Consider the following 25,678-nt stretch of genomic DNA (forward strand, 5'->3'; position numbering starts at 1 on the left):
GCTAAATATGGGAGAAATTAAAGTGCTACTTCAGCTACGGAGCTAATGCGAAACCTTTCAAGGGTGATGAACATGACACACACCTTCTAAAAATAAAAAGTCAAATAAAAAGTGGCAATAATATGTTTCCTGGGGTGAGTTTCCTGAAGGCTTCGTAGCTAACAAGGACCTTAGCTATTCTCTACATGTTATTTCTTTCCATGATGCAAACGGATTGAGGCAGTTAGGAAAGTCAGCCCGTGGAGAGAAATGTTATCCACAGGGACTTTTTATTTTAGGTATGGCTTGTTCATCCGCCTTGAAATTGCTCAATTGGAAAAAACAGAACTGAATTTGTTCTGGAGTAAAAGAGATACATCTCAGAGAAGCCATGAGCCAAATGCTGACCAAAGTACCTCAAAGTGAGGCTGTATGTTTCTATTCATCCACTTTCTCATGGAGCAGACATTTCTACAGTTTAAAAAAAGTGTAGCCACTTCTTTTGACATTGGTCCCTGTGACAGCCACCACCCAGACAATAACGCCAAACAACATGCAGTGCATGTACTGAGGTGTTTAATAAATAACAATATCAACAACAAAACAACAACAACAACAAGTGATAAAGAAATGGTTGGTTTATATACTTGCAGTCCTCATAATCAATAATTTACTTTGTGCAGACGGCTAGGTGAGGGCTGTAGTGGGGCAGAGTCTCAGAGCACTCCAGTGGGTAGGTGGTGGGGGGTTGGGACTGCAGTACTGCAATGACCATATGATAGTACCAAGTGGTCCTGTCGTCAGTACTGAAGTGACCACATGACCCGTGAGAGTACGGTCACTGTCGCCAGGACTTTCGGCTAAGCACACAGACACAGGCCACGTTGATGCGGATCAGTCTCCAGGCCACCAGGTTTTTGAAGGAAGTCAGTGCCCGCACAAAAGTGTGCGAGTTGGTGCAGTAGGAGTTCCAGTGTCGCCCATCGATGCCCAGGCAGCCAGTGCTGCCTCCCCGTGCGCCACGGCACGTGGTCTCAAAAAAGTACTGCTTCTTCTTCACGTTGTTAATGTTCACGTCCGGGAGCACCTCCACCTCGTTGCCAGATATATCCGTGGCCTTGGTCTTGTTGCCTACCCAGACGCTGATGCTCTCACACACAGAGTACACCCCCCGGTGCTTCGGCTGACTAACCCTGCGCCTTGCCCTGCTGGCCCCGGACCCCTGGCGTCCCATGGGCTCAGTGTCGGGCGGCTGGGCACTGAAGAGAACGCGGGGCGAGCGGTAGCGTCGCTTGGTGAACAGTTTGGGATCCACGGTGGGGGCAGAGTTAGGGGTCCTTTTGGGGGCAGGGCCTTGCTGCTGAACGGAGACCGGGGGGCAGAAGTCCCCTCCCATGGTGGCCACTGCCTGGGCACTGACCATGAGGAGCAGGACCAGCATGGACGACCTCATGGACTCACACACCTGGCGGGATCAAACACACACACACAGACATCAACATCAGGGATCAAATACACACACAGACATCAACATCAGGGATCAAATACACACACAGACATCAACATTAGGGATCAAATCCTGTTCAAGAATTGTAGAAACTGACTGGATTCCCACTTCATCCACTTCATCATACAGACAGGTGGTTTCAAAATAGGTGAGGGACTTTGTCATATTCATCCATAGAGAAAGGTAGTTTGAGGATTATAATGTGTGACACTCAGTGGGCTCAGTGTGATGGAAGTACTGTGCAGGGATGGAGAGATACAACAACAGCTGTGTCATTGTCAGGTTACTGGTAATGGCAGCTCGCACAATATGCTTTACACAATACATACTGTGCAGCAAGAAAAACATGTTTATTCTTGTGGTGGATGTGAAAAAAATCGAATCACCTTTTATTTATCCCATGCGCCGAATACCATACAACATTTCACCTTACAGTGAAATGCTTACGTATGAGCCCCAAAGCAACAATGAAAAAAAATATGGATAAGAATAAGAAATAAAATAAAAAAGTAATTAAAGAGCAGCAGTAAAATTACAATAGTGAGAATATATACAGGGGGATACCAGTACAGAGTCAAACCAGTGCAGGGGCACTGGTTAGATAATTATGTACATATAGGCAGAGTTATTAAAGTGACTATGCGTAGATGATAACAACAGAGAGAAGCAGCAGTGTAAAAAAGGGAGGGGCAAAGCAAATAGTCAGGGTAGCCATTTGATTAGATGTTCAGGAGTCTTATGGCTTGAGGGTAGAAGCCGTTTATAGAAGCCTCTTGGACTTCGACTTGGCACTCCGGTACCGCTTGTCGTGCGGGAACAGAGAGAACAGTCTATGACTATGGTGGCTGGTGTCTTTGACAATATTTAGGTCCTTCCTCTGACGCTGCCTTGTATAGAGGTCCCGGATGGCAAGAAGCTTGGCCCCAGTGATGTACTGGGTCGTTCGCACTGCCCTCTGTAGTACCTTGTGGTCGGAGGCCGATTTGTTGCCATACGAGGCAGTGATGCAATCAGTCAGGATGCTCTCGGTGGTGCAGCTGTAGAACCTTTTGAGGATCTGAGGACCCATGCCAAATCTTTTCAGTCTCCTGAGGGGAATAGGTTTTGTCGTGCCCTCTTGGTGTGCTTGGACCATGTTAGTTTGTTGGTGATGTGGACACCAAGGAACTTGAAGCTTTGAACCTGCTCCACTGCAGCCCCGTTGATGAGAATGGGGGTGTGCTCAGTCTCTTTTTCCCTGTAGTCCACAATCATCTCCTTTGTTTTGATCACGTTGAGGGAGAGGTTGTTGTCCAGGCACCACACGGCCAGGTCTCTGACCTCCTCCCTATAGGCTGTCTCAGTGCTGTCGGTGATCAGGCCTACCATTGTTGTGTCATCTGCAAACTTAATGATGTGTTGGAGTCATGCCTGGCCGTGTAGTCATGAATGAACAGGGAGTACAGGAGTGGATTGAGCACGCACCCCTGAGGGGTCCCTGTGTTGAGGATTAGCATGGCGGATGTGTTGTTACCTACCCTTACCACCTGGGGGTGGCCCGTCAGGAAGTCCAGTATCTAGTTGCAGAGGGAGATGTTTAGTCCCAGGTTCCTTAGCTTATTGATGAGCTTTGAGGGCACTATGGTGTTGAACGCTGAGCTGTAGTCAATGAATAGCATTCTCACTTAGGTGTTCCTTTTGTCCAGGTGGGAAAGTGCATGTGGAGTGCAATAGAGATTGCATCTTCTGTGGATCTGTTGGGGCGGTATGCAAAATGGAGTGGGTCTAGGGTTTCTGGAATAAAGGTGTTGATGTGAGCCATGACCAGCCTTTCAAAGCACTTCATGGCTACAGAAGTGAGTGCTATGAGTCAGTAGTCATTTAGGCATGGTACCTTAGTGTTCTTGGGCACAGGCACTATGGTGGTCTGCTTAAAACCTGTTGGTATTACAGACTCGGAGAAGGAGAGGTTTGAAATGTCAGTGAAGACACCAGTTGGTCAGCACATGCTCGCAGTACACATCCTGGTAATCTGTCTGGCCCCGCGGCCTTGTGAATGTTGACATGTTTAAAGGTCTTACATCGGCTGCGGAGAGCTTGATCACACAGTCTTCCGGAACAGCTGGTGCTCTCATGCATGTTTCAGTGTTATTTGCCTCAAAGCGAGCATAGAAGTAGTTTAGCATGTCTGGTAGGCTTGTGTCACTGGGCAGCTCTCAGCTGTTCTTCCCTTTGTTGTCTGTAATGGTTTGCAAGCCCTGCCACATCCGACGAGCATCAGAGCCCGTGTTGTACGATTCGATCTTAGTCCTGTATTGATGCTTTGCCTGTTTGATGGTTCGTCGGAGGGCATAGCGGGATTTCTTATTAGCTTCTGGGTTAGAGTCCCGCTCCTTGAAAGTGGCAGCTCTAGCCTTTAGTTCATTGCAGATGTTGCCTGTAATCCATGGCTTCTGGTTGGAGTATGTACGTACGGTCACTGTGGGGATGACATCATCGATGCACTTATTGATGAAGCCAATGACTGATGTGGTGTACTCCTCAATGCCATCGGAGGAATCCCGGAACATATTCTAGTCTGTGCTTAGCAAAACAGTTATGTAGCTTAGTATCTGCTTCATCTAACCACTTTTTTATTGATCTAGTCACTGGTGCTTCTTGCTTTAATTTTTGCTTATAAGCAGGAATCGGGAGGATAGAATTATGGTCAGATTTGCCAAATGGAGTGCGAGGGAGAGCTATGTGTGGAGTATAGGTAGTCTAGAGTTTTTCCCCCTCTGGTTGGACATTTAACATGCTGATAGACATTTGGTAAAACAGATTTATGTTTCCCTGTACTAAAGTCCCCGGCTACTAGGAGCGTTGCCTCTGAGTGAATGATTTCTTGTTTGCTTATGGCGGAATATAGCTCATTCAATGCTGTCTTAGTGCCAGCCTCAGTCTGTGGTGGTATGTAAACAGATACTAAAATACAGATGAAAACTCTCTAGGTAGATAGTGTGGTCTATAGCTTATTATGAGATACTCTACTTCAGGCGAGCAATAGCTCGAGATTTCCTTAGATATCGTGCACCAGCAGTTATTTACAAAAATATATAGTCCGCCGTCCCTTGTCTTACCAGACGCCACTGTTCTATCCTGCCAGAACAGCGTATAACTAGCCAGCTGTATGTTGACAGTGTCGTCGTTCAGCCACGTCGTTCTGTGAAGCATAAGATATAACAGTTTTGAATGTCCCGTTGGTAGTTTAATCTTCTGCGTAGGTCATCGATTTTACACTCCAAAGATTGCATGTTTGCTAGCAAAATGGATGGAAGTGGGGGTTTATTCGATCGCCTATGAACACGCCTTCTCCGGCATCATTTTACACCAAAAAAATGAAAGCAGCATTACAGTGTGTTGTATTCTAACTCTACACCAGGAGTTCTTATAGTGACCTGACCAGTAAAAACTCTGTAAACAGGTGACCCTTTTTGAGATTGTGACCCGCGCAGAAATCTTCACTGATTTTTGCATGTCACTACTCTCATGTAAAGCTTTATGAAAATAAAATAATTCAAATTTGAATTGGATTCAATACATATTTTAAAAAATCTTGTTCAGCTCACCTGTGCAGTGTTTCCGCGTGAAGTGTGGCCCCTGGCGGGGCGGGCTCCTAGAGCACGTGTTCAGAGCAGACTGCCTTCCAGGTTTCTGCCATCAGGACTGTCTATCTGGCTCTCTATGGCCCCCAGCTTGGCTCTGGCACCTGCCTATGGCGAGAGAGAAAGACACAAATAACCTGAGGAAGGCATGCAACCAAAGCACACGGTTTTAACAACAACAAATTATTTCTAAAGCCAACGTCAACGGTCCTGCCAAAAGTTGCGGAATATCTTCAGCTTACTCTTTCAGTGTTCATGCACCTTGGTTGGAAAGTGGGGTAGCCACAGTATTATTTCCCCTCTGCGCTGTGGTGAGTCATGCACAGGGTTTGTAAAGCAGCCCATCAAGCCACTCTAAACACGCTGACATGGGAGAGGGATGGCCAAAGAGCGCCAGTGTAATATACTTGTTACATACCAGTACACACACGTGATACACAGGACCTGTGGGATTCATTGTACAGTATGGAACCCACAGGTTTGAACAAAACATTGCTCAAGAAATATATTTAATCAATCCAGTGAGACATAATAACACATATTCCTCACATGCAGCTGAGGTGATATACTGTCTGTATTAGTGTTTCCATGTGTGGTTTCCCATATGAAAACTATAAACTACATTTGGGTCTTAGTGCATTAAACTCAATGACTTTGCCACAGCCATTTTTCTCATAGATCTGTGAACAGAACACTAAACCCTCTCTCTGTATTGCTCTCCCAGGAATCTCCAAAACATTCCAGTGTAATCCCTCTACCCCCTCTCGCAGAGGCAGCATTGTAAGGACAGTGGATAACCATTTGGGCAGAGAGAAAGACTTAGCTCCTCACCAAATAGCTCTTCTCCAACAACACCTTGTTACTGTCACACAGTCTGACTGCTACTATAAATCAACCACATAGAACACACAGTATCATCCACAGAATCATCCCAACATAATAATTGAGAACACACCACACAAGACAGTCTTTCTCCTGAAGTTACACAAATGGATGGATGGATGAAGAGGCAAAGAACTTAGCAGAGCTGCTCGTAGTATACACTCAGAGAATATATACAGAATACAGTTTTGAGCTGTAAGTTCCTCATCATAGTCACAGCCAACAGGCCTAGAAGAAGGGAGAACGAAATCATATAGTTTGTCAGCCCAATTGCCTTGAACCTTGCCAGATGTCTATCAACACTCTTAGAAAAAAAGGTGCTATCTCGAGCCTAAAATGCTGTCCACAGAAGAGAACACATTGAAGAACCCTTTTTGGTTCCAGGTAGAACCCTTTCCACAGAGGGTTCTCCATGGAAGCCAAAAGGGTTCTAGCTGAAACCAAAAAGGTGTCTCCTATGGGGACAGCTGAAGAAACCCCTTTGGAACTCTTTTTTTTTAAGTGTAGTGTACTGTATATAAAAGCCGTGTTTGTCTTTCTCTCAGGGAAAGACACATTTTCCAAACCAATATGGAACTCTAAATGAAAGAATCCGAAACATCCTGCTTGCTTTCAGTTACATAACCTTCCAAGAATCTTTGAGACCAGTTACTTTGTACCATGACCACTATATTATTTAAGACTCTGTGGAAGGCACTGTGTGGTTTTTAACGAGTTTACATTGAATATACATGTATGCAATGACAAAAAAATTGCAGCGTCACTGACAAGTGCAATTACACCCAGTAATCGATATGGTCTGTTAGCTCAGAATAGCGCGGCCCACCCACAACTACTGACCTACAACTCATTAGCTCTAATGGAGTCAGTCCATTTAATGAATTCCGTCTGGCATGACTGACAACCAGAACCCGGCGACACAGACAATCCACCGTCTGCCACATGGGAACAACCCCCCCACCACTCCCAGAAAACGTTGGCTTCATTTATATGGTAAAAGTCACACAGTGCCTCTGGTAACCTGAGCCTGTCTGCCCGGCCCCCATTCAAAGCCGTCCGGCGTAGAGGGAGCTGTGGCACCGGTGACTTTATCTGAGGGCCACCTCTGGGCTTTGAATGACATGCTGCTCAGTGCGTTGCCGTGGGCATTCTTGCGAAACTGCTCACAGCAGGAATGAAACATAGCATTGTGCTGGCCTAGAGCCTGATATAGCAGTGCTCGGGGGGGGGGGGGGGGGACCAAGCACAAAGAACAGGAGAGAGATATGGATACTGAGAATAGTTTGGTCTTTACATTGTAGAATAACTGTAGTTACCGTAGATAGTTTTATGCTGTGTGAGACTATTTTTTATTCTGCCTTTATTCAAAGTGACACAGAGAGATGCTGCAATGCTTCATGAAGGTTTAGCAGATGCTAGACCAAATGTGTTATCCTAATCAATGAATCAATCTACGCTACCATTCAAAAGTTTGGGGTCACTAAGAAATGTCCTTGTTTTTGAAAGAAAAGCACATTTGTTGTCCATTAAAATAACATCAAATTGATCAGAAATACAGTGCAGACATTGTTAATGCTGTAAATGACTATTGTAGCTGGAATCGGCTGATTTTTAATGGAATATCTACATAGGGGTACAGAGGCCAATTATCAGCAATCATCACTCCTGTCTTCCAATGGCACACTGTGTAAGCTAAGTTCATCAAGTTTATAATTTTAAAAGGATAACTGATTATTAGAAAACCCTTTTGCAATTATGTTAGCAGAACTGAAAACTGTTGTGCTAATTAAAGAAGCAATAAAACTGGCCTTTAGACAAGTTGAGTATCTGGAGCATCAGCATTTGTGCGTTCAATTACAGCCTCAAAATGTCCAGGAACAAGTAACTTTCTTCTGAAACTTGTCAGTCTGTTCTTGTTCTGAGAAATAAAGGCTATTCCATGCGATTGCCTAGAAACTGAAGATCTCATTCAACGCTGTGTACTACTCCTTTCACAGAACAGTGCAAACTGGCTCTAATCAGAATAGAAAGAGGAGTGGGAGGACCCGGTGCACAACTGAGCAAGAGGACAAATACATTAGAGTGTCTAGTTTGAGAAACAGATGCCTCACAAGTCCTCAACCGGCAGCTTCATTAAATAGTACCCGCAAAACACTGGTCTCAACGTCAACAGTGAAGAGGCGACTCCGGGATGCTGGCCTTCTAGGCAGAGTTCCTCTGTCCAGTGTCTGTGTTCTTTTGCCCATCTTAATCTTTCTTTTTATTGGCCAGTCTGAGATATGGCTTTTTCTTTGCAACTCTGCCTAGAAGGCCAGCATCCCGGAGTCGCCTCTTCACTGTTGACGTTGAGACTGGTGTTTTGCAGGTACTATTTAATGAAGCTGCCAGTTGGTTACTACATGATTCCTTATGTGTTATTTCATAGTTTTGATGTCTTCACTATTATTCTACAATGAAAACAGTGAAACAATCCAAAGGGGTGAGTAGGTATTATATACTCACTGTAGGTATTAGATCATCATATGACTGTTTTGGTCCTGGGTCGTCTCAGAAAATGCAATTAGCGGGAGATGATAAGGATAGATTTCAAGCAAAAATGGTATGTTGTCATACAGTAGAAGGTTTGACCTTTAAGGAGTTGATGCAAAACACATTAGCTCAATTGAAGCCCTTATTTTATAAGGCTGCATTTTACCCCGCTCCAGCGTGAACATTCTAAGAAGTATAATAGCATGCAATTGAAGCATTCTGTTTCCCATTTTCTTGACAACATTCTTGTTTGATCTAGTTGAGAGGGGGGGGGTGTATTACTGTTATCACGTGATCACTTTGTGGGAAATCATCTTAAATATGACAATTCCAGAGAGTGAAATTGGCAGGCTGTTTTGATTCACTGCAGATGTGTGAGAGTGGAGGAAGAAGGCTGTCGTCTAGGCCTGCTGAAAGCCAAAGAGGACCTGTAGTAATCAACTGCAGGACGGCTCTGCGTTCCCAGCACACTTGCTCTGACTGTAGAGTTGTGGAAGTAGGATATAGTCCAGTGTAACTGCTGATCTCACAGATTGAGCCATCACTTACTATTCCATTCAGAATACCAAGAACTCAAAATCAACAAATGGGATTGTGAAGGGGCTGTGTCTATCTGGAGATAATGTGCAGAGCGTGTGTTAGAAGAGTTCCTGCAAAGAGGGTGTTTAGAAATGTCTGGAAAGAGAATGTAGAGACGTCTCCGCCAATGAAACGGGCCTGCATTCTGCTGTTGTGATTTCTGCAATAAAATAAAAGTTTGATGTAATATTGAGAATCCGGTAGACCCCCCCCACCAAAAAAAAAGAGACATCAGAATAAACACTTTTATCTTTCCTTCCGCCATTCGTCCTTAAATGTTTCAGTGTTGAAAACATAATTCACCAAGAAAGAAAAAAGTTCAAGCAGGAAGGTACCGTAAACTTGTATGGAGTTGGAGTTTTACTAGGACAGTTTCATTAGTCACTGATGGCTGTGTTTGGTCTCTGTGCCTGGAGGGAACACAGCGGACCCTTGTCTCTGTACACACTGTCACTTCATACACATTATCCTCACTTAAACACATCTGTCAAAACGAAGACAGCCATTCCTGTGAACTACAACCAGCACAAAATAATACTGAGCAAAATGCATGAAAGGCTTTGTTTTTCCGCTGTAAATTATATATTAAAACTAGATGGTAAAGATTCAAAGATCAGTATTGATTTCTCCTTTCAATATGATGTCTTCCTGTCCGATCCTGATCCCTGGGTAGGAGAGGTGTTGGTAAGCAACATTGTAGCAATTGTCTAGCACATTGTTCTGCTCACTTAAACAAAGAGCCTGAAATATTTTGTCGACCTGAATTGGTCAACGTGATCCAGTTTAACCTAATGGAAAGAGTCTTAGCAGGAATAACATTGATCTCATATCATTCCAATGAAGTGATGTCCACGAAGTAGGCCTAGAAAAGGCAAACAAGATAGGATGAAATTGTGTTCCTGGGTTAACATTACAGTTCACAGACACAAAGGACAAATTCAGCTATTATAGGATAGATTATCACAAGGCCTTAAACTTTATGCGTGACCAATGTATCAAGACTTGGGAGATGATTTTACCTTGATCGTAGTCTGTCCCAAAGCATCCACACCTGGCCACTGAAATAACATGTCCTTTGATGTAGCTAGAGAATAAATGTGTCAATGAACAAAACATTTTGATACAGGCCTCACATCTGGCATACCCTACAAAACATTGAAGAGAACGCATTTGAGTGCATCTCACAGCCAATAATGCATTGTACAGTGTTTAGCTTGGACCAATGGCAGCCAGCAGGCCACTTTTGGCTCGTTCAAGTCCATCTAGCTCACAATGTTTTGCTGTGAAATTACGGAGGCTCCGTCTGTTTACACCGTTGTTTCATCGGTTTGTGTGTAGCTGTGGCTCTACTTGTCAGTCAGTCAGCGGGGCTCAAAGCCTCTGCCTCAGGTTGCATGTTGCTTTATGACTGCTAGCCGTGTCAGGATGAAAGCATTGTGTTTGTTATGGTCTTTCTCCCCCAGAGTTGCAGAATGTGTTAAATGGCACTGCTCTATTTCAAAGGTAAACCAAGAGCCCCCCCCCAAAAAAAAACACGAGTTTCAGTACCTTCGTGCTGTGTGGCCCTCTCACGTTTCCGGTTCTGGGGTAGAGACCACATTAGTGGGGGGCAATGAAGTGAGCAATCGTGGTCCTGTTGTAACTTTGCAAAGGGCAGATCATCTGAGCAGATGTTCAGATTTACATTATGTCCCTTGGCACTGTATACAACTGTCTGCGGTTCCTCTAAATATTGAAATTAGATCCCAAGTTTAGATGGCATACATAAATCTAGTCACGCAGAATATCAGAGATGATTGCCCCTCTGCAAGTAAAATAAACTTGACTTAACGCTTGCGATATACAACATTTTCTCTGGTGTGTGCAATTTCACATGCACTGACCCTCCTTCACCAGTCTGGGCTCAGAGTTCTTAAGAGGGACCTCTCCATGTAACGGCGTTAGAGGCTGTGTAGTGTATCCATCCATCTGACTCGTATCGGAAAAGCTGCCAACAGACTAGAAGAAACATCTTTCCCCCTAGAAGAAAAATATCCAGCCTCCAACTGTCAGTGACAGTCTTACTGTGCACGAATCACACCACGGTCTATTTAGAATGTACTTTACTAAAAATGTATGCAGTAAGTAACAAATGTCAACATACTAGGCTCACCCATTCTGAGAAGGCGTCCTCTAATGAGCAATTGTTTCCCGCCATTCATTCATTTGGTAAAGCGCAACAGCTGGATATCAGCTGTTGTCAAACACACTTGGGTCTGAAAAGAGGATTCTCCTTCTCAATAGCTTGCAGCGAATTCATACTAGATTTTTAAAAATGAATTAGCATGACATCCTTGCATTTAAAGCATACTCAGTTTCAGTGTTGGGGAGTAAGTAGTGAACTACATGTAGATCAGCTATTTAACTACAATGAACAAAACTATAAACGCAACATGAAAAGTGTTGGTCCCATGTTTTGTGATCTGAAATAAAAGATCCCCCAAATTTTTCCATACGCACAAAAAGCTTATTTCTCTCCAAATTTTTTGAACCAATTTTTTTACACCCTGTTAGTGAGCATTTCTCCTTTGCCAAGATAATCCATCCACCTGACAGGTGTGGCATATCAAGAAGCTGATTAAACAGCATGATCATTATACAGGTGCACCTTGTGCTTGGGACAATAAAAACCCACTCTAAAATGTTCCGTTTTGTCACACAACACGATGCTGCAGACGTCTCAAGTTTTGAGGGAGCATGCAATTGGCATGCAGGAATGTCCACCAGAGCTGTTGCCAGAGAATTTAATATTACATTTGTCTTCCATAAGCTGCCTCCAACGTCATTTTAGAGAATTTGGCAGTAAGTCAAACCGGCCTCACAACCGCAGACCACGTGTATGAAGTCGTGTGGGCGAGCGGTTTGCTGATGACAAAGTTGCGAACAGAGTACCCCATTGTGGCGGTGGGGTTATGCTATGGGAAGGCATAAGCTACGGACAATGAACACAATTGCATTTTCTCATTGGAAATTTGAATGCACAGATATACCGTGACGAGATCCTGGAGGCCCATTGTCATGCCATTCATCTGCCAACCTCACCTCGTGTTTCTGCATGATAATTGTTGCAAGGACAGTAAACAATTCCTGGAAGCTGAAAATGTCCCAGTTCTTCCACGGTCTGCATACTCACCAGACATGTCACCCATTGAGCACGTTTGGGATTCTCTGGATCGACATGTATGACAGCGTGTTCCAGTTCCCGCCAATATCTAGCAACTTCCGACAGTCATTGAAGTGGAGCGGGAAAAACATTCAACTGGCCACAATCAACAGCGTGATCAACTCTATGCAGAGGAGATGTGTGACGCTGCATGAGGAAAATTGTGGTCACACCAGATACTGACTGGTTTTCTACGCCCCTATCTTTTTTGAAGGTATCTGTGACCAACAGATGCATATCTGTATTCCCAGTCATGTGATATCCATAGATTTGGACCGAATGAATTTATTTCAGTTGACTGATTTCCTTATATGAACTGTAACTCAGTAAAATCATTGAAATAGTTTCTTCTTGCATTCATATTTTGGTTCAGTGTACAGTTTGCAGTAGCTTGGTGGTAGTTGAACTAAATTTAAATCTTGGTAGTGTGTTCAGTAGTTGATTACTGTTTTTCCATGTAGCAGTGTAGCTAACCACTCGAACTACACACTACTTTTTTTGTCAAAAGAAAACAAACTATGGGTGAGATAGGCAATAATTTCCTTTCTTTTTAGGTACCAGATCTGCCTTATTCTCCCTTGAAACATATTTTGTGTGTTTAATAGGCTAAATAACACATTATGTTAACATATGACTCCAAAGAGATTGTCCCAAAGTGACTGTCCTTGAGATTTGTAGTCTATGACATTTCAGATTTACACATTTTCACCAAGCAATTTATATGTAATGAACTATTTTTTTAAAGTACATTTAGTTCAGTAAACTATATTTTTCTTAAAGGTAGCTTGAATGTAGCATAACTTCATCCAGTTTGAAGTAATTGGTAGCTTGGTAAACTAATATTTTCTGAGTAGCTTTTTTTCCCCAGTTTTCTATGTTTCACGTACTACAAAATGTTTTTTTTTTCTTCGCATTTCCAAACAGCCTACTGTTTAGGATACAAGTAAGGGTATCCGGACATGGCCAATCATCTTGAAAGGTTCACCCAAATGTTTGCCTTTGGACAAAGGAACAAGAGAACTGAATACCTGAGACATTGAATTCCGATTTCGAGTAATAATTGAGACTCACGTCGTTTGTGACATTGTCAGCATGGAGTTAATGTGCAACCAGTGATGGTTCAACACTTCATTGCCTTCCCACCTACCCCCTTGTTGATCATTATTAAATGAGCTATTCCTTCAAGTGTGTCTTATTGTCTACAGAGAATGTAGAGGTGAGGTACAGAGTCTGCGCTTCAAATCATTCTGCACGATCTTAAGAGGCTAAACTGTTTACAGTAATATTATCCAATTAGGACTTCATAGGTTCCCTTCCATTTCAAATGGAAAGTTGGATCTTGTTTATCCTCTCGCTGACCTTCATTTAGCCTCTTAACTTGTCCAATGTTATTGTACTGGTTTTTCCATGACAATTAAAGATGGATTTTGCATTAGGGGAAACCGTGTAACTGTCCACTCCAGCACCTTTGTTAATGTCTTTGTTTTGTGGACAAAACAAATGTGTGGGCGTTGAGCAGTGTGGTAAAATAATTAGCAGTACATATTCTGCTGTTCTATCACATGTGCAATTATGTCTGAGGGACAAAAAACAATGTTTGTTGTTTCCTGTAACTTCTTTGTTGGTGTAATATCCCAAACGGATATGACAGTTTCACCATTAAGGACTCCAGCTTTAAAGGGTAGGGTTTATTAACAAAAATTACACGTCTAAACAAATTGCATAGTAGATCTACACGCACAGTTGAAGTTGGAAGTTTACATACACCTTAGCCAAATACATTTAAACTCAGTTTTTCACAATTCCTGACATTTAATCCTAGTAAATATTCCCTGTCTTAGGTCATCACCACTGTATTTTAAGAATGTGAAATGTCAGAATAATAGCAGAGAGAGATTTTTTTCAGCTTTTATTTCTTTCATCACATTCCCAGTGCTTCAGAGGTTTACATACACTCAATTAGTATTTGGTAGCATTGCCTTTAAATTGTTTAACATGGTTCAAATGTTTCGGGTAGAATTCCACAAGCTTCCCACAAAAGTTGGCTGAATTCTGGCCTATTCCTGCTGACAGAGCTGGTGTAACTGAGTCAGGTTTGTAGGCCTCCTTGCTCGCACATGCTTTTTCAGTCCTGCCCACAAATGTTATATAGGATTGAGGTCAAGGCTTTGTGATGGCCACTCCAATACCTTAACTTTGTTGTCCTTAATTTTAACACAACTTTGGATGCTTGGGGTCAATTAACTTCCTGACTGACGTCTTGAGATGTTGCTTCAGTATATCCACGTAATTTTCCTCCCCCATGATGCCATATATTTTGTGAAGTGCAGCAATACACCCCCACAACATGATGCCGCCACCGCCTTGCTTCACTGTTGGGATGGTGTTCTTCGGCTTGCAAGCCGCCCCCTTTTCCCTCCAAACATAACAATGGTCATTATGGCCAAACAGTTCTATTTTTGTTTCATTCGACCAGAAGACATTTCTCAAAAAAGCACAATCTTTGTCCCCATGTGCAGTTGCAAATCATAGTCTGGCTTTTTTATGGAGGTTTTAGAGCAGTGGCTTCTTTCTTGCTGAGCGGCCTTTCAGGTTATGTCGATATAGAACTCGTTTTACTGTGGATATAGATACTTTTGTACCTGTTTCCTCCAACATCTTCACAAGGCCCTTTCCTGTTGTTCTGGGTTTGATATGTACTTTTCGCACCAAAGTATGTTAGTCTCTAGGAGACAGAACGCATCTCCTTCTTCAGCGGTATGACGGCTGCGTGGTCCCATGGTGTTTATACTTGCGTACTATTGTTTGTTCAGATGAAAGTGGTACCTTCAGGCATTTGGAAATTGCTCCCAAGGACGAACCAGACTTGTGGAGGTCTACAATTTTCTTTCTGAGGTCTTAGCTGATTTCTTTTGATTTTCCCATGATGTCATGCAATGAGGTATTGAGTTTGAACCTAGGCCTTGAAATAGATCCACAGGTACACCTCAAATTGACTCAAATGATGTCAGTTAGCCTATCAGAAGCTTCTAAAGCCATGAAATCCTTTCTTTTAAATTTCCAGGCTTTTTAAAAGGTACAGTCAACTTGGTGTATGTAAACTTCTGACCCTCTAGAATTGTGATACAGTGAATTATAAGTAAACAATTGTTGGAAAAATTACACGTGTCATGCACAAAGTAGATGTCCTAACCGACTTGCCAAAACTATAGTTTGTTAACAAGAAATTTGTGGAGTGGTTGAAAAACGAGTTTTAATGACTCCATACTAAGTGTATGTATACTTCTGACTTCAACTGTATGCCTACAAATACATACAGTGCATTCGGAAAGTATTCAGACCCCTTGCCTTTTTCCACATTTTGTTACTTTTCCGTCTTATTCTAAAGATGTAGTAAAATACATTTACAATTATTATTTTTTTTAAACTAAATAACTTATTTACATAAATATTCAGACCCTTTGCCATGAGACTTGGAACTGAGCTCAGGTTCAACCTGTTTCCATTGATCATCCTTGAGATTTTTCTACAACTTCATTGGAGTCCACCTGTGGTAAATGCAGTTGATTGAACATGATTTGGAAAGGCAAAGACATGTCTACATAAGGTCCCACAGTTGTCAGTGCATGTCAGAGCAAAAACCAAACCATGAGGTTGAAGGAATTGTGTGTAGAGCTCCGAGATAGGATTGTGTAAAGGCACAAATCTGGGGAAAGGTACCAAAAGATTTCGGCAGCATTGAAGGTCCCCAAGAACACAGTGGTTTCTATCATTCTTAAATGGAGGAAGTTTGGAATTAATCAAGACTCTTCCTAACTGAGCAATCAGGGAAGAATGGCCTTGGTCAGGGAGGTGACCAAGAACCCGATAGTCACTCTTACAGAGCTCCAGTGTTCCTCTTTGGAGATGGGAGAACCTTCCAGAAGGACAACCATCTCAGCAGCACTCCCCCAATCAGGCCTTTTGGGTAGAGTGGCCAGACGGAAGCCACTCCTCAGTAAAAGCCACGTGACAACCCTCTTGGAGGCACCTAAAGACTCTCAGACCAAGAGAAACAAGATTATCTGGTCTGAAACCAAGATATAACTCTTTGGCCTGAATGCCAAGCATTATGTCTGGAGAAAACATGACATCATCCCTACGGTGAAGCATGGTCGTGGCAGCATCATGCTGTGGGGATGTTTTTCAGCAGCAGGGACTGGGAGACTAGTCAGGATTGAGGGAAAGATAAATGTAGCAAAGTACATAGAGATCTTTGATAAAAACCTGCTGCAGAGCACTCAGGACCTCAGACTGGGGCAAAATTACAACAGGACACCAATCCTAAACTCACAGCCAAGATAATGCAAAGTGGCTTTTGGACATCTAAAAAAAAATATATACATTCGCAAAAATGTCTAAAAAACGGTTTTTGCTTTGTCATTGTGGGGTATTGTGTGTAGATTGATGAGGAAAAAAATATTTTATCCATTTTAGAATAAGGCTGTAATGTAACAACAAAAAAAGTGAAGGGGTCTGAATGCTTTCCGAATGCCTTGTATCCCTGAGCATGTGTGCCAAATTGAATCACTCAAATCAACAGGGTCAAACAGATCAAGAGATATAAACATGTGCCCTTTATAGCGCCACCGTGAGGTCAATATGAATGTTCTTGCATATGGTGAGTCTTGACAGTGTTTGCAACATGTGTACCAAATTTTTGTACAATACGAATATCCTTGACAGATTTTTTGTATTAATGTGCAAGACCACTCCCATGTTAATGTTTAGATGACAAATATCTGTAGCTCCCTTCAGTAACCACGAGCACAACCGTTCCTTGATTTTAACTGGCGGCTTTATTCTGTAGTCAGAATTATCACCTTCCGTGAGAACTATAAAGTAAATGAAAAATACAGTTAAGCACACTCTTACAACCTTATCTTACGAGTGACTTATTAGCTTGGTATAACTCTGAAGTGCTTAGATACATAACAGTTTAACCTGCGTTATAACGGGTTCAGATTAAACACATGACTAAAGGAAAAAATACCTCATTGGCTGCTTATTACAGAAGGGAGGAAATCAAACTTCACACTTATTATTCCTGGCATGAATTCACACTTCATCCTAACATACACTCTTCAACCTTTATGAGCTACACCCGATGACATGAAAACTTAGCTAACGCAGCGCAGGATTGCCTTCCCTCCAAAAGTGTGTTGCTACAATAAGGATCCCCGTTACAACAGTATTAGCTACGTAGTTCGCTTGTATTATCATTTCCCCCGCACAGCGGACACGTAAACAATTCAAACAAAAGACAACGACATAACCTGTAAGTCTAACTGTCAGTTACAATATCAACTTTTGTGCAGATCGATCATTCTGTCCCAGAAGAGTAGCGTTTTTTCAAAATGGCAGAAAATCCATCATGGTGGACCTTATGCGTCCCTGAGGCAAATGTGTTCCTTGTGAGGAGAGGGACTTATGTAGCGAATGTCGTGACTTTAGGTCAAATGGGATCAGGGGCTTTACCTTTCAAAATTTGTTATAAACTGGGTGGTTCGAGCTCTGAATGTTGATTGGTTGAAAACCGTGGTATATCAGACCGTATACCATGGATATGACAAAACATGTATTTTTACTTTTCTAAATACATTGGTAACCAGTTTATAATAGCAATAAGGCACCTCTGGGGTTTGTGGTATATGGTCAATATCCCACGGCTACAACTGTATCCAGGCACTCCGCTTTGAGTCGTGCTTAAGAACAGCCCTTAGCCGTGGTATATTGAGCATATACCACACCCCCTCAGGCCTTATTGGTTAATAATAGTGCCACCATCTGAACAATCAGTGTAATTTTGTAAATGCCAGATTTCTATGGCAAGATGCATCATTCACCCAAGTTGTCAAAATCGGGCCAGTTCGGTCTGAGATATCACGTGTGACTAATGTACGAACCGACGTATAAACGAACAGAGACAGATCCACAGTCCCCTCCCCGATGTCATTGAGTGGGACAAAAATATATATTTTTTTATCTGCATTAACATGATACTTTTTCAAGTTATTTTCATTTTAAGGAACTATTTTGGCCTTCCATGGCTTCCTGTTTCACTGGGATATAAAATTGTGGTAACACGCATGTATAATCCCTTTCTCATCCATCACAGATGAAAAGAGATAAAGGTTGTTGACCTTCATGACTCAGGTAATGAGCGCAAAACAAAATGCTTAACAAAACACTACTAGGGCAACAATGAAGACTTTTTAAACCAGTAAACATGCCTGGTATTGGACGCAAGTGTATCTTGTCCCCATGCACAGCGAGGAAGATGGTTCGGGAGGCAAAGGCAAATCCAAGGGCCAAACTTGGCAAATTACAAATCTCCGGGTCTCCAAATCTACAATTAGACACGGTCTCTGTCTCAGTAGACTGTTTAGAAGGGTTGCCAGAAGAGAGCAGCCAACAAATTTAAATGCCTGGAGTTTGCTAAATAACATTGGCACTAGGATTGGAACTGATGCTATGGTCAGATGACACGAAAATAGTGGTCTTTGACCCCACAGATCAGTGGTGGGTTTGGCGTCGAAAGAAACATGCATATGCAGAAGTCAACTTCATGCCTACTATAAAATATCATGTTATGGGGCTATTTTCCTTCCACTGGTCCTGGGACCCTTGTTAAAGCTGGAATTCTTAATGGTGAAACTGACTGTCCGTTTGGGATATTACAACAGCAAAGAAGTTATTGCAATTGAATTGAACAGGGCAGTCCATAAGCGCAGACCAAAGGATATCAAGGATCTGGAAATATTCTATATGGAGGAATGGTCTACGATTCCTCCCAATGTGTTCTATAATCTCATAAAATCTTTCAGAAAAAGGCTCAGTGCCGTGCTGGTGTTGAAAACAGTGGTGCCAATAATTTTGAGACCTATATTTTACCAAATTTTTTGTGCCACTTGTTATTAACCAAAATGTAGTTCTCTGAACAGTATAGTATTATACAATCCAATTTCATGAGCATGCGATAGCTCAGTATTTTGTATTCTTTATCTTTATCAAGAGGGCCAATAAATTGGGATGTGACTGTATGAAAGCAAACTAACACAGTCTGTCTATGGTTCTCCTCAACCCAATGCAACACATACTGGGTCAGCTACAGATCTCTTTGCTCTTTTGTGCTTTACTTAGACTTTCTCTTTCGATTTCCATAATCAAAATTACAGTTTTTGTGCTCCCACAACTGCAACTACTGGCTTGATACTGTCACGCCCTGGCCATAGAGAGGCTTTTATTCTCTATTTTGGTTAGGCCAGGGTGTGACTAGGGTGGGCATTCTAGTTGTATGTACGCTCATCACGCTGCGCTTTGGTCCGATCCTTTCCAGGAAGACGTCCGTCCGTGACAGAACTACCCACCACAAACGGACCAAGCGGTGTGGCCGGGAGGAGCAGCTCTTTCTGGAGGAATGGACATGGGAGGAGATATTGGAAGGCAAGGGACCCTGGACACAGGCTGGTGAATATCACCGTCCTAAGGAGGAGCTAGAAGCAGCAAAGGCAGAACGGCGTTGGCACAGCGGAGCAAGCACGAGAGGCAGCCCCCCGATTATTATTTATGTGAGCCAACTCCCCGTGCTTACCATAAGGAGCGTGGTACTGGTCAGGCACTGTGTTATGCGGTAAAGCGCACGGTGTCTCCAGTGCGCTCTCATAGCCAGGTGCGCTATATGCCACGCTAGAGTGGGCATCCAGCCAGGGCAGATTGTGGCAGCTCAGCGTGCTTAGTCTCCGGTGGGCCGTTTCATATCCTGCGCCGGCCCTGCGCACTGTGTCTACTGTGCGCTGTGACTGCTCAGTGCGTCCTATGTCTGCGCTCCGCCCGTGCCGGGCTAAAGTGGGCATTCTGCCAAGAGGAGAAGTGCAAGTGTTAGGCACCAGATCTCCAGTGCTCCCCCACAGCCCGGTTCGACCTGTGCCTCCTCCAAGGACCAGGCCTTCAGTAGGTCTCCCCAGCCTGGTGAATCCTGTGCCTGCTCCACGGGCCAGTCCGGGGCCCGCAACGAGGATCCCCAGTCTGGGGTCCGCATCGAGGGTCCCCAGTCCGGGGTCAGCGGCGAGGGTCCCCACACCAGAGGTGCCACCAAAGTGGAGGGAGCCAGAGGCGGAGGGGGGTCTACGTCCCGCACCAGAGCCACCGCTGTAAGGGATGCCCACCCGGACACTGCCCTTTAGAGTCAGGTTTTGCGGCCAGAGTCCACACCTTTGGGGTACTGTCACGCCCTGGCCATAGAGAGGCTTTTATTCTCTATTTTGGTTAGGCCAGGGTGTGACTAGGGTGGGCATTCTAGTTTCTTTACTTCTATGTTTTTATGTTTCTAGGTGTTGGCAGGGTATGGTTCTCAATCAGGGACAGCTGTCTATCGTTGTCTCTGATTGGGAATCATACTTAGGCAGCCTTTTTTCCATTCACATTTGTGGACTTTGTTAGTGGCATTGTTGCCCAAGTTAAGCTTCACGGTCGTGTCCTTGTTTTGTTGGAGACATTCATTAAAAATAAAATAAATGTACGCTCATCAAGCTGCGCTTTGGTCCGGTCATTTCCAGGAAGATGTCCGTGACAGATACAGAGTAAGTTATTACAGCGGTAGACTCGGGTAGAAGATTTGTGTTATGTCGACTGTGTGGCCAGGCATTCTAGTGCTGTAGATTTTTGAAGGGTTAACTTCAATGTGTTTTTCATATGATTTAAATCGGTTCATTCTTGTTTGACAGTAATGACATTTATTGAAAGTTAAGCAAATGTGACATTTGAAATCTGTGATATAGACGGAATAGATTTGCAGTATAAACACAATCTTATATTCACTTTTGATTGAAAACGCCTCATGCGCTGAAGCATATTACTTTAATGAGTAAGGCGATCTCACGTCTGGGAGTCCAAGCCCACCCACCAACCCACCTGTGGAACAGATTGTTTGGCAGATGAACCGGACCATAGGGTCAAATAGCTGTAGACTTCCTGAGTGCACTGCAACCCCGCAGCAATGCAACTCAGCTCATACCAGATGAGGAGAGACAAAAGAGGAGTAAAGAGAGCGGGCCAGCAGTCAAATAGGGGTGCTTAGATTTGTCCTGTTTCATACATGTACAAATATGCTCAAATATATAATATAAATCTAATATTTCTCCCCTGTGCCCTCTCCGGTTCGAACTTCTACTAGTAATCCTGGGGATCAGTCAGAGGAACGCCTGGGGGCTTTGGTTCGCACCGTGAAACCCCTCCAGCAAGCAGGGAAGGATTATCTGTCCCTCGGGACCTGTTTTCAAGCCCTTCACACTGTCAACTCTGAGAGACATAGTGTGTCAGGTGAGACTAACCACTGTAAAACACCTTCCCTAAAACCAAACACCTCACGTAATACCTCAGGATAAGAGACTCAAAAAGGAGTGGCCGAAAGGCGATTGGGCTGGAAAAGTATTGTATTTAAGCCACAAAAGAACTTGCTGTGTGTACAGGTAAGATTTGGAAGTAAGTTGGATTTGCACAGACCCCAAGAGAAGGAAAATGCGTTGAGGTTAGGGAGTGTTTTCCCTTATTAACAGTGATAATAGCACTGATACAGTGTCCATCTCCCATTCAGATGATGCATGGAATTAGCTATTGTTACATTTTCTGTGTTGACAGCCTCTGCTGAGAGAACGAATGATGATGAGTGTGATAAGAAGGAAAGCATCTCTGGTCTGATGAACTGCATACAGTTCGTCTAGCTCTTGCAAAAATTAAACATCTGTAAGTTGTGTGCTGTCTAGCTCTTGCGAAATTAAACATCTGTATGTTGTGTGCTGTATAGTTGAGGCCCACCCGTTATAAATATCCCGAAATGTATCTGTTTATTTGGAATCCAGCAAACACACAAGTTTATTTCCACAAGTGCCTGTGCGTATCCCAATGCTGTGATAGTTACCACTTTGTTATGATATTTAAATGATAACGTTATTAATTGTATGTTAAAATATCTAATGTGGTAGAATAATTTGTGCTGTACAAACAACAGGATGAACAGGAATTACATTTACTCTCACGGATGGCCAACAATACCTATCTGAAAGCCACGCCTCCAGTCTTTCCGATATGACCAGGTGGAAAGTGATGATGTCTGAGAAGCCGGTGTTTGGAGGATATATTGGCACCGGTGCTGTTAGGCTCTTGAGACGAAGCCGTGCCAATATATATCCTTCAAACACCGGCTTTTATGGTATTAGCACTTTTATTCAATTTATTCATACTATTTCATCCTTCCACAACATATAGTCCCGACACAAATCTAGCGTTCCTACCTAAGCCGGCTGGTCGTTCGTTCTATCGGTTCGGACGCGACCCAGTCATTCAGTCTTTTTGTTCTTCATCTATGGACACGGCTACGGCTTACTTACAGTCACTTCAAAAAGTGCAGCCAGATTAACAGCAAAGCATTTGTATTTTTTCAAGCTGTTCTCTAGCGGCATTTATTTGGATATAACCATAACAATGAGCTAATGAGGTGTGATTTCTCCTGGCATACGTGCTCACTCGCCTCGACACTGTTGCTCAGAGAAGCTAGCCAACAACATAGCTAACACAATCACTTCAAACTGAAGCTGGAAAGACTGCAAACTAGCTGCACTGAGTTTCGTTTTACCTTGTTTGCCTATATCCATAAAAATTATGCCAGCTTATTCATGATTTCGACTGACTGAGAAACGCTGCATGCCTGTCTGTCTGTCTCGCCCCGACACATTCATTACTATGGCACAGCTGGAGATCGAATTTGAGTATTGAAACAATGTTGCAAATGTTGGAGAGACAGACATCAAGGTTTATACAAATCTCCGCTGTTGAAAACTAAATGTTAGTATAAAAGAAATGTGAGATAATGTCTATATGCTTTTTATAGTGGAGATATATGTGGTCCTTCTGTAGCTCAGTTGGTAGAGCATGGCGCTTGTAACGCCAGGGTAGTGGGTTCGATCCCCGGGACCACCCATACGTAGAATGTATGCACACATGACTGTAAGTTGCTTTGGATAAAAGCGTCTGCTAAATGGCATATATTATTATTATATTATAAAGTGTGTGGCTGGGCTGATGAGACAGTGGACTGTGCAGTCTGATGGAACAGAGTAAATAGACATTTTAACGTCAAAGATTTAACCGGTGGCAACTTGTGGACTAAACACCGGCTGGAATGCGGTTTTAACCAATCAGCATTCAGGATTAGATCCACTCGTTGTATAAAGCTCAATAACCCAGCATCAACAACCCAACTTAAAGAAAACAACGGGTTGTTTGTTACCCAACAGGCAGAGTCAAAATAACCCAACGTGTGTTCTGTCTGTCCAATATTTACCCGAATTGGGTTGTTTTTAACCCAGCAACCTTTAGAGTGCAGGACATTTGAGCACTGCAGAGAGGTAAACATTTAGTACAGCTGCTCTCTTGTTTCCGGCAGCCCCTCAGAATTCCACAATAGGGGTCAATTCCATTTGTCGTTTGGCACCCTCCATTCCCTCCTCTCACTCCAAAACAACTAACTCTGTGATCTCTATGTAAGTGCCATTTGAGTGACAGCTCTTTGAAGGGGAGTGAACATAGGCCTTGGGGGGATACCTCAGTGTATCTCAACAACTCCTTTGAGTGGAGATAACATGTGAAATTCATGTCTGAACATAAATGTTAAAGTCTATAAAATTCAAATTGCTAACTGAAAATGTAATAGAAAGAAAACAAAGCAGAAAATGATTAGCTTTTGGAGTAGTGCCTAGCAGTCCATAGAGGAGAGAGAGAGAGAGAGAGAGAGAGAGTGGTGGGTATCTGAGTACAGCTGTAACCTGAGGAGCAAGAGGCTGGGTTTCGAGGCTGGGCTATGAGTGACAACTCTCCCTTAGGGAAAAGATGAGATGGTAGCATCCCATTCAACCATGGGCTTCAATCTCTACCTCTACCACCTCTCTGCTGAGCCCTCAACCAGGCAGCCTGGTGAAGGCCAGTACGGGGCTGAAACACCAAGATAAGAATTTACTATAAGAGCCATAACTACATGTTATGTTCAGAGGCGTTAAGCTCTGTTTGCCAAAACAGCCAAATACTCCATCGAAACGTGACTCGATTCTCAATTGTTTTATGTTTCTAAAAGCATGAAGCCCTCTACCTTCATATCACATCAATAGTTTCACGAATACTAAACTGTACTTACTGTACACTGTTTCAACCAGTTTTAACACAGTTGCAGCCGACAGTTCAGTTACACTACGTTTGTGGCGCCCTTTCTTCCGTTTCACACAGGTGTTCGGGGATGCAGATGGCTAATTAGCACAGGCCTCTATCTTGCGTCTGTCTTCCGTAAACAAGCGTTGTAACATGGAAATATGGCCGCGTGGGAACCTTAACCCTGCAAAGGTGTGTAGTAATTAAACCTTTAGGTTTTTTTTACAATTATTTGCTGAAATAAAAGTTAAGTTCCATATGCTTCCAAAACTATATTGCATGTGAGGCATATTTGCATTTAGAAAGAGCTTCAGGGCTCTGTCAGAGAGTTGGACAGCTGTTCTCAGCCAGCAAACAGCTTCGTGAATAGACAGTCTATGAATGAGCTAGGTGGCTATTTAAAAAAAAAATGGTACCCTCTCCCAGTCACTTCAGGGAGACAAGACCACTGACAGAGAAAGTTTTGGCATGCAAGCAAGTACAATCATAAAGACGTAATAAATTGATTTGGTACACAAAAGATGAAGGTATTTGACTAATTGCAAGAGCTTTATCTGGTTGTAATAAGTTGAACAGCATACTTGTATGTTCAATAGCAATGTTTTTTTTTCCCCTGAAAAGCTCAGGTCAAATAATTTTTCAACCTTTTTCTTTTTACACAATGTATGAGTAAGTATGTTTCCCAATGTGGCTTTACAACACAGCAGCAGAGTGGCTGAACTTGTGTAAAGTCTCCTACCTCTTCACAAGTGGATGTCCCAACCAATACTGAGCTATATTCCAGTGTGCGTGTTATTCCACAGGTTTATCTCCACATGTCGGGTCTCAAAAGGCCCAGTTCCTTCTGATTGAGTGAAGACAATCCAGTCAGCCTCTTCTACTTGTTTGGAAATTAACCGTTCTGAAAAGTTATAGCCAGAAGAGTCCCAGTGCCAGTGACTCCTTTCAGCTGAGGAGTGCTGCAGGTCCTAGTGCCTGGCTGCCTGGCCCTGCCACTATATTGCTTTCATGATCAATGCTGTAGACAATCACATTTAATGTGTAGTTTATAGTATCTGATTATGAAGCACACACTTTTATGTGATGTCAAAACAGGATCTTATTGGGAAAAAAGTAGCAAATCTCTTACAACACAGCATT

General features: G+C 43.0%; 1 protein-coding gene across 1 annotated transcript; it reads right to left on the reverse strand.

Moving 5' to 3' along the window:
* Nucleotides 1–482: 482 nt before the first annotated feature.
* ngfb (nerve growth factor b (beta polypeptide)) lies at nt 483–25,376 on the reverse strand. The gene is made up of 3 exons (XM_046336325.1): nt 25,278–25,376; nt 5,074–5,217; nt 483–1,444 (listed from the first exon to the last, which is right to left on the reverse strand). Exon 3 carries the CDS (start codon nt 1,430–1,432, stop codon nt 818–820), a length of 615 nt encoding a protein of 204 aa, XP_046192281.1. The 5' UTR covers nt 1,433–1,444; nt 5,074–5,217; nt 25,278–25,376; the 3' UTR covers nt 483–817.
* Nucleotides 25,377–25,678: the final 302 nt, after the last annotated feature.

This window comes from Oncorhynchus gorbuscha, linkage group LG03, assembly GCF_021184085.1.
Source record: "Oncorhynchus gorbuscha isolate QuinsamMale2020 ecotype Even-year linkage group LG03, OgorEven_v1.0, whole genome shotgun sequence".
Classification (NCBI taxonomy): Eukaryota; Metazoa; Chordata; class Actinopteri; order Salmoniformes; family Salmonidae; genus Oncorhynchus; species Oncorhynchus gorbuscha.

What these genes read in the sequence shown, in the direction of transcription:
- ngfb (XM_046336325.1), bottom strand. Translation starts at nt 1,432, where the DNA reads ATGAGGTCGTCCATGCTGGTCCTGCTCCTCATGGTCAGTGCCCAGGCA.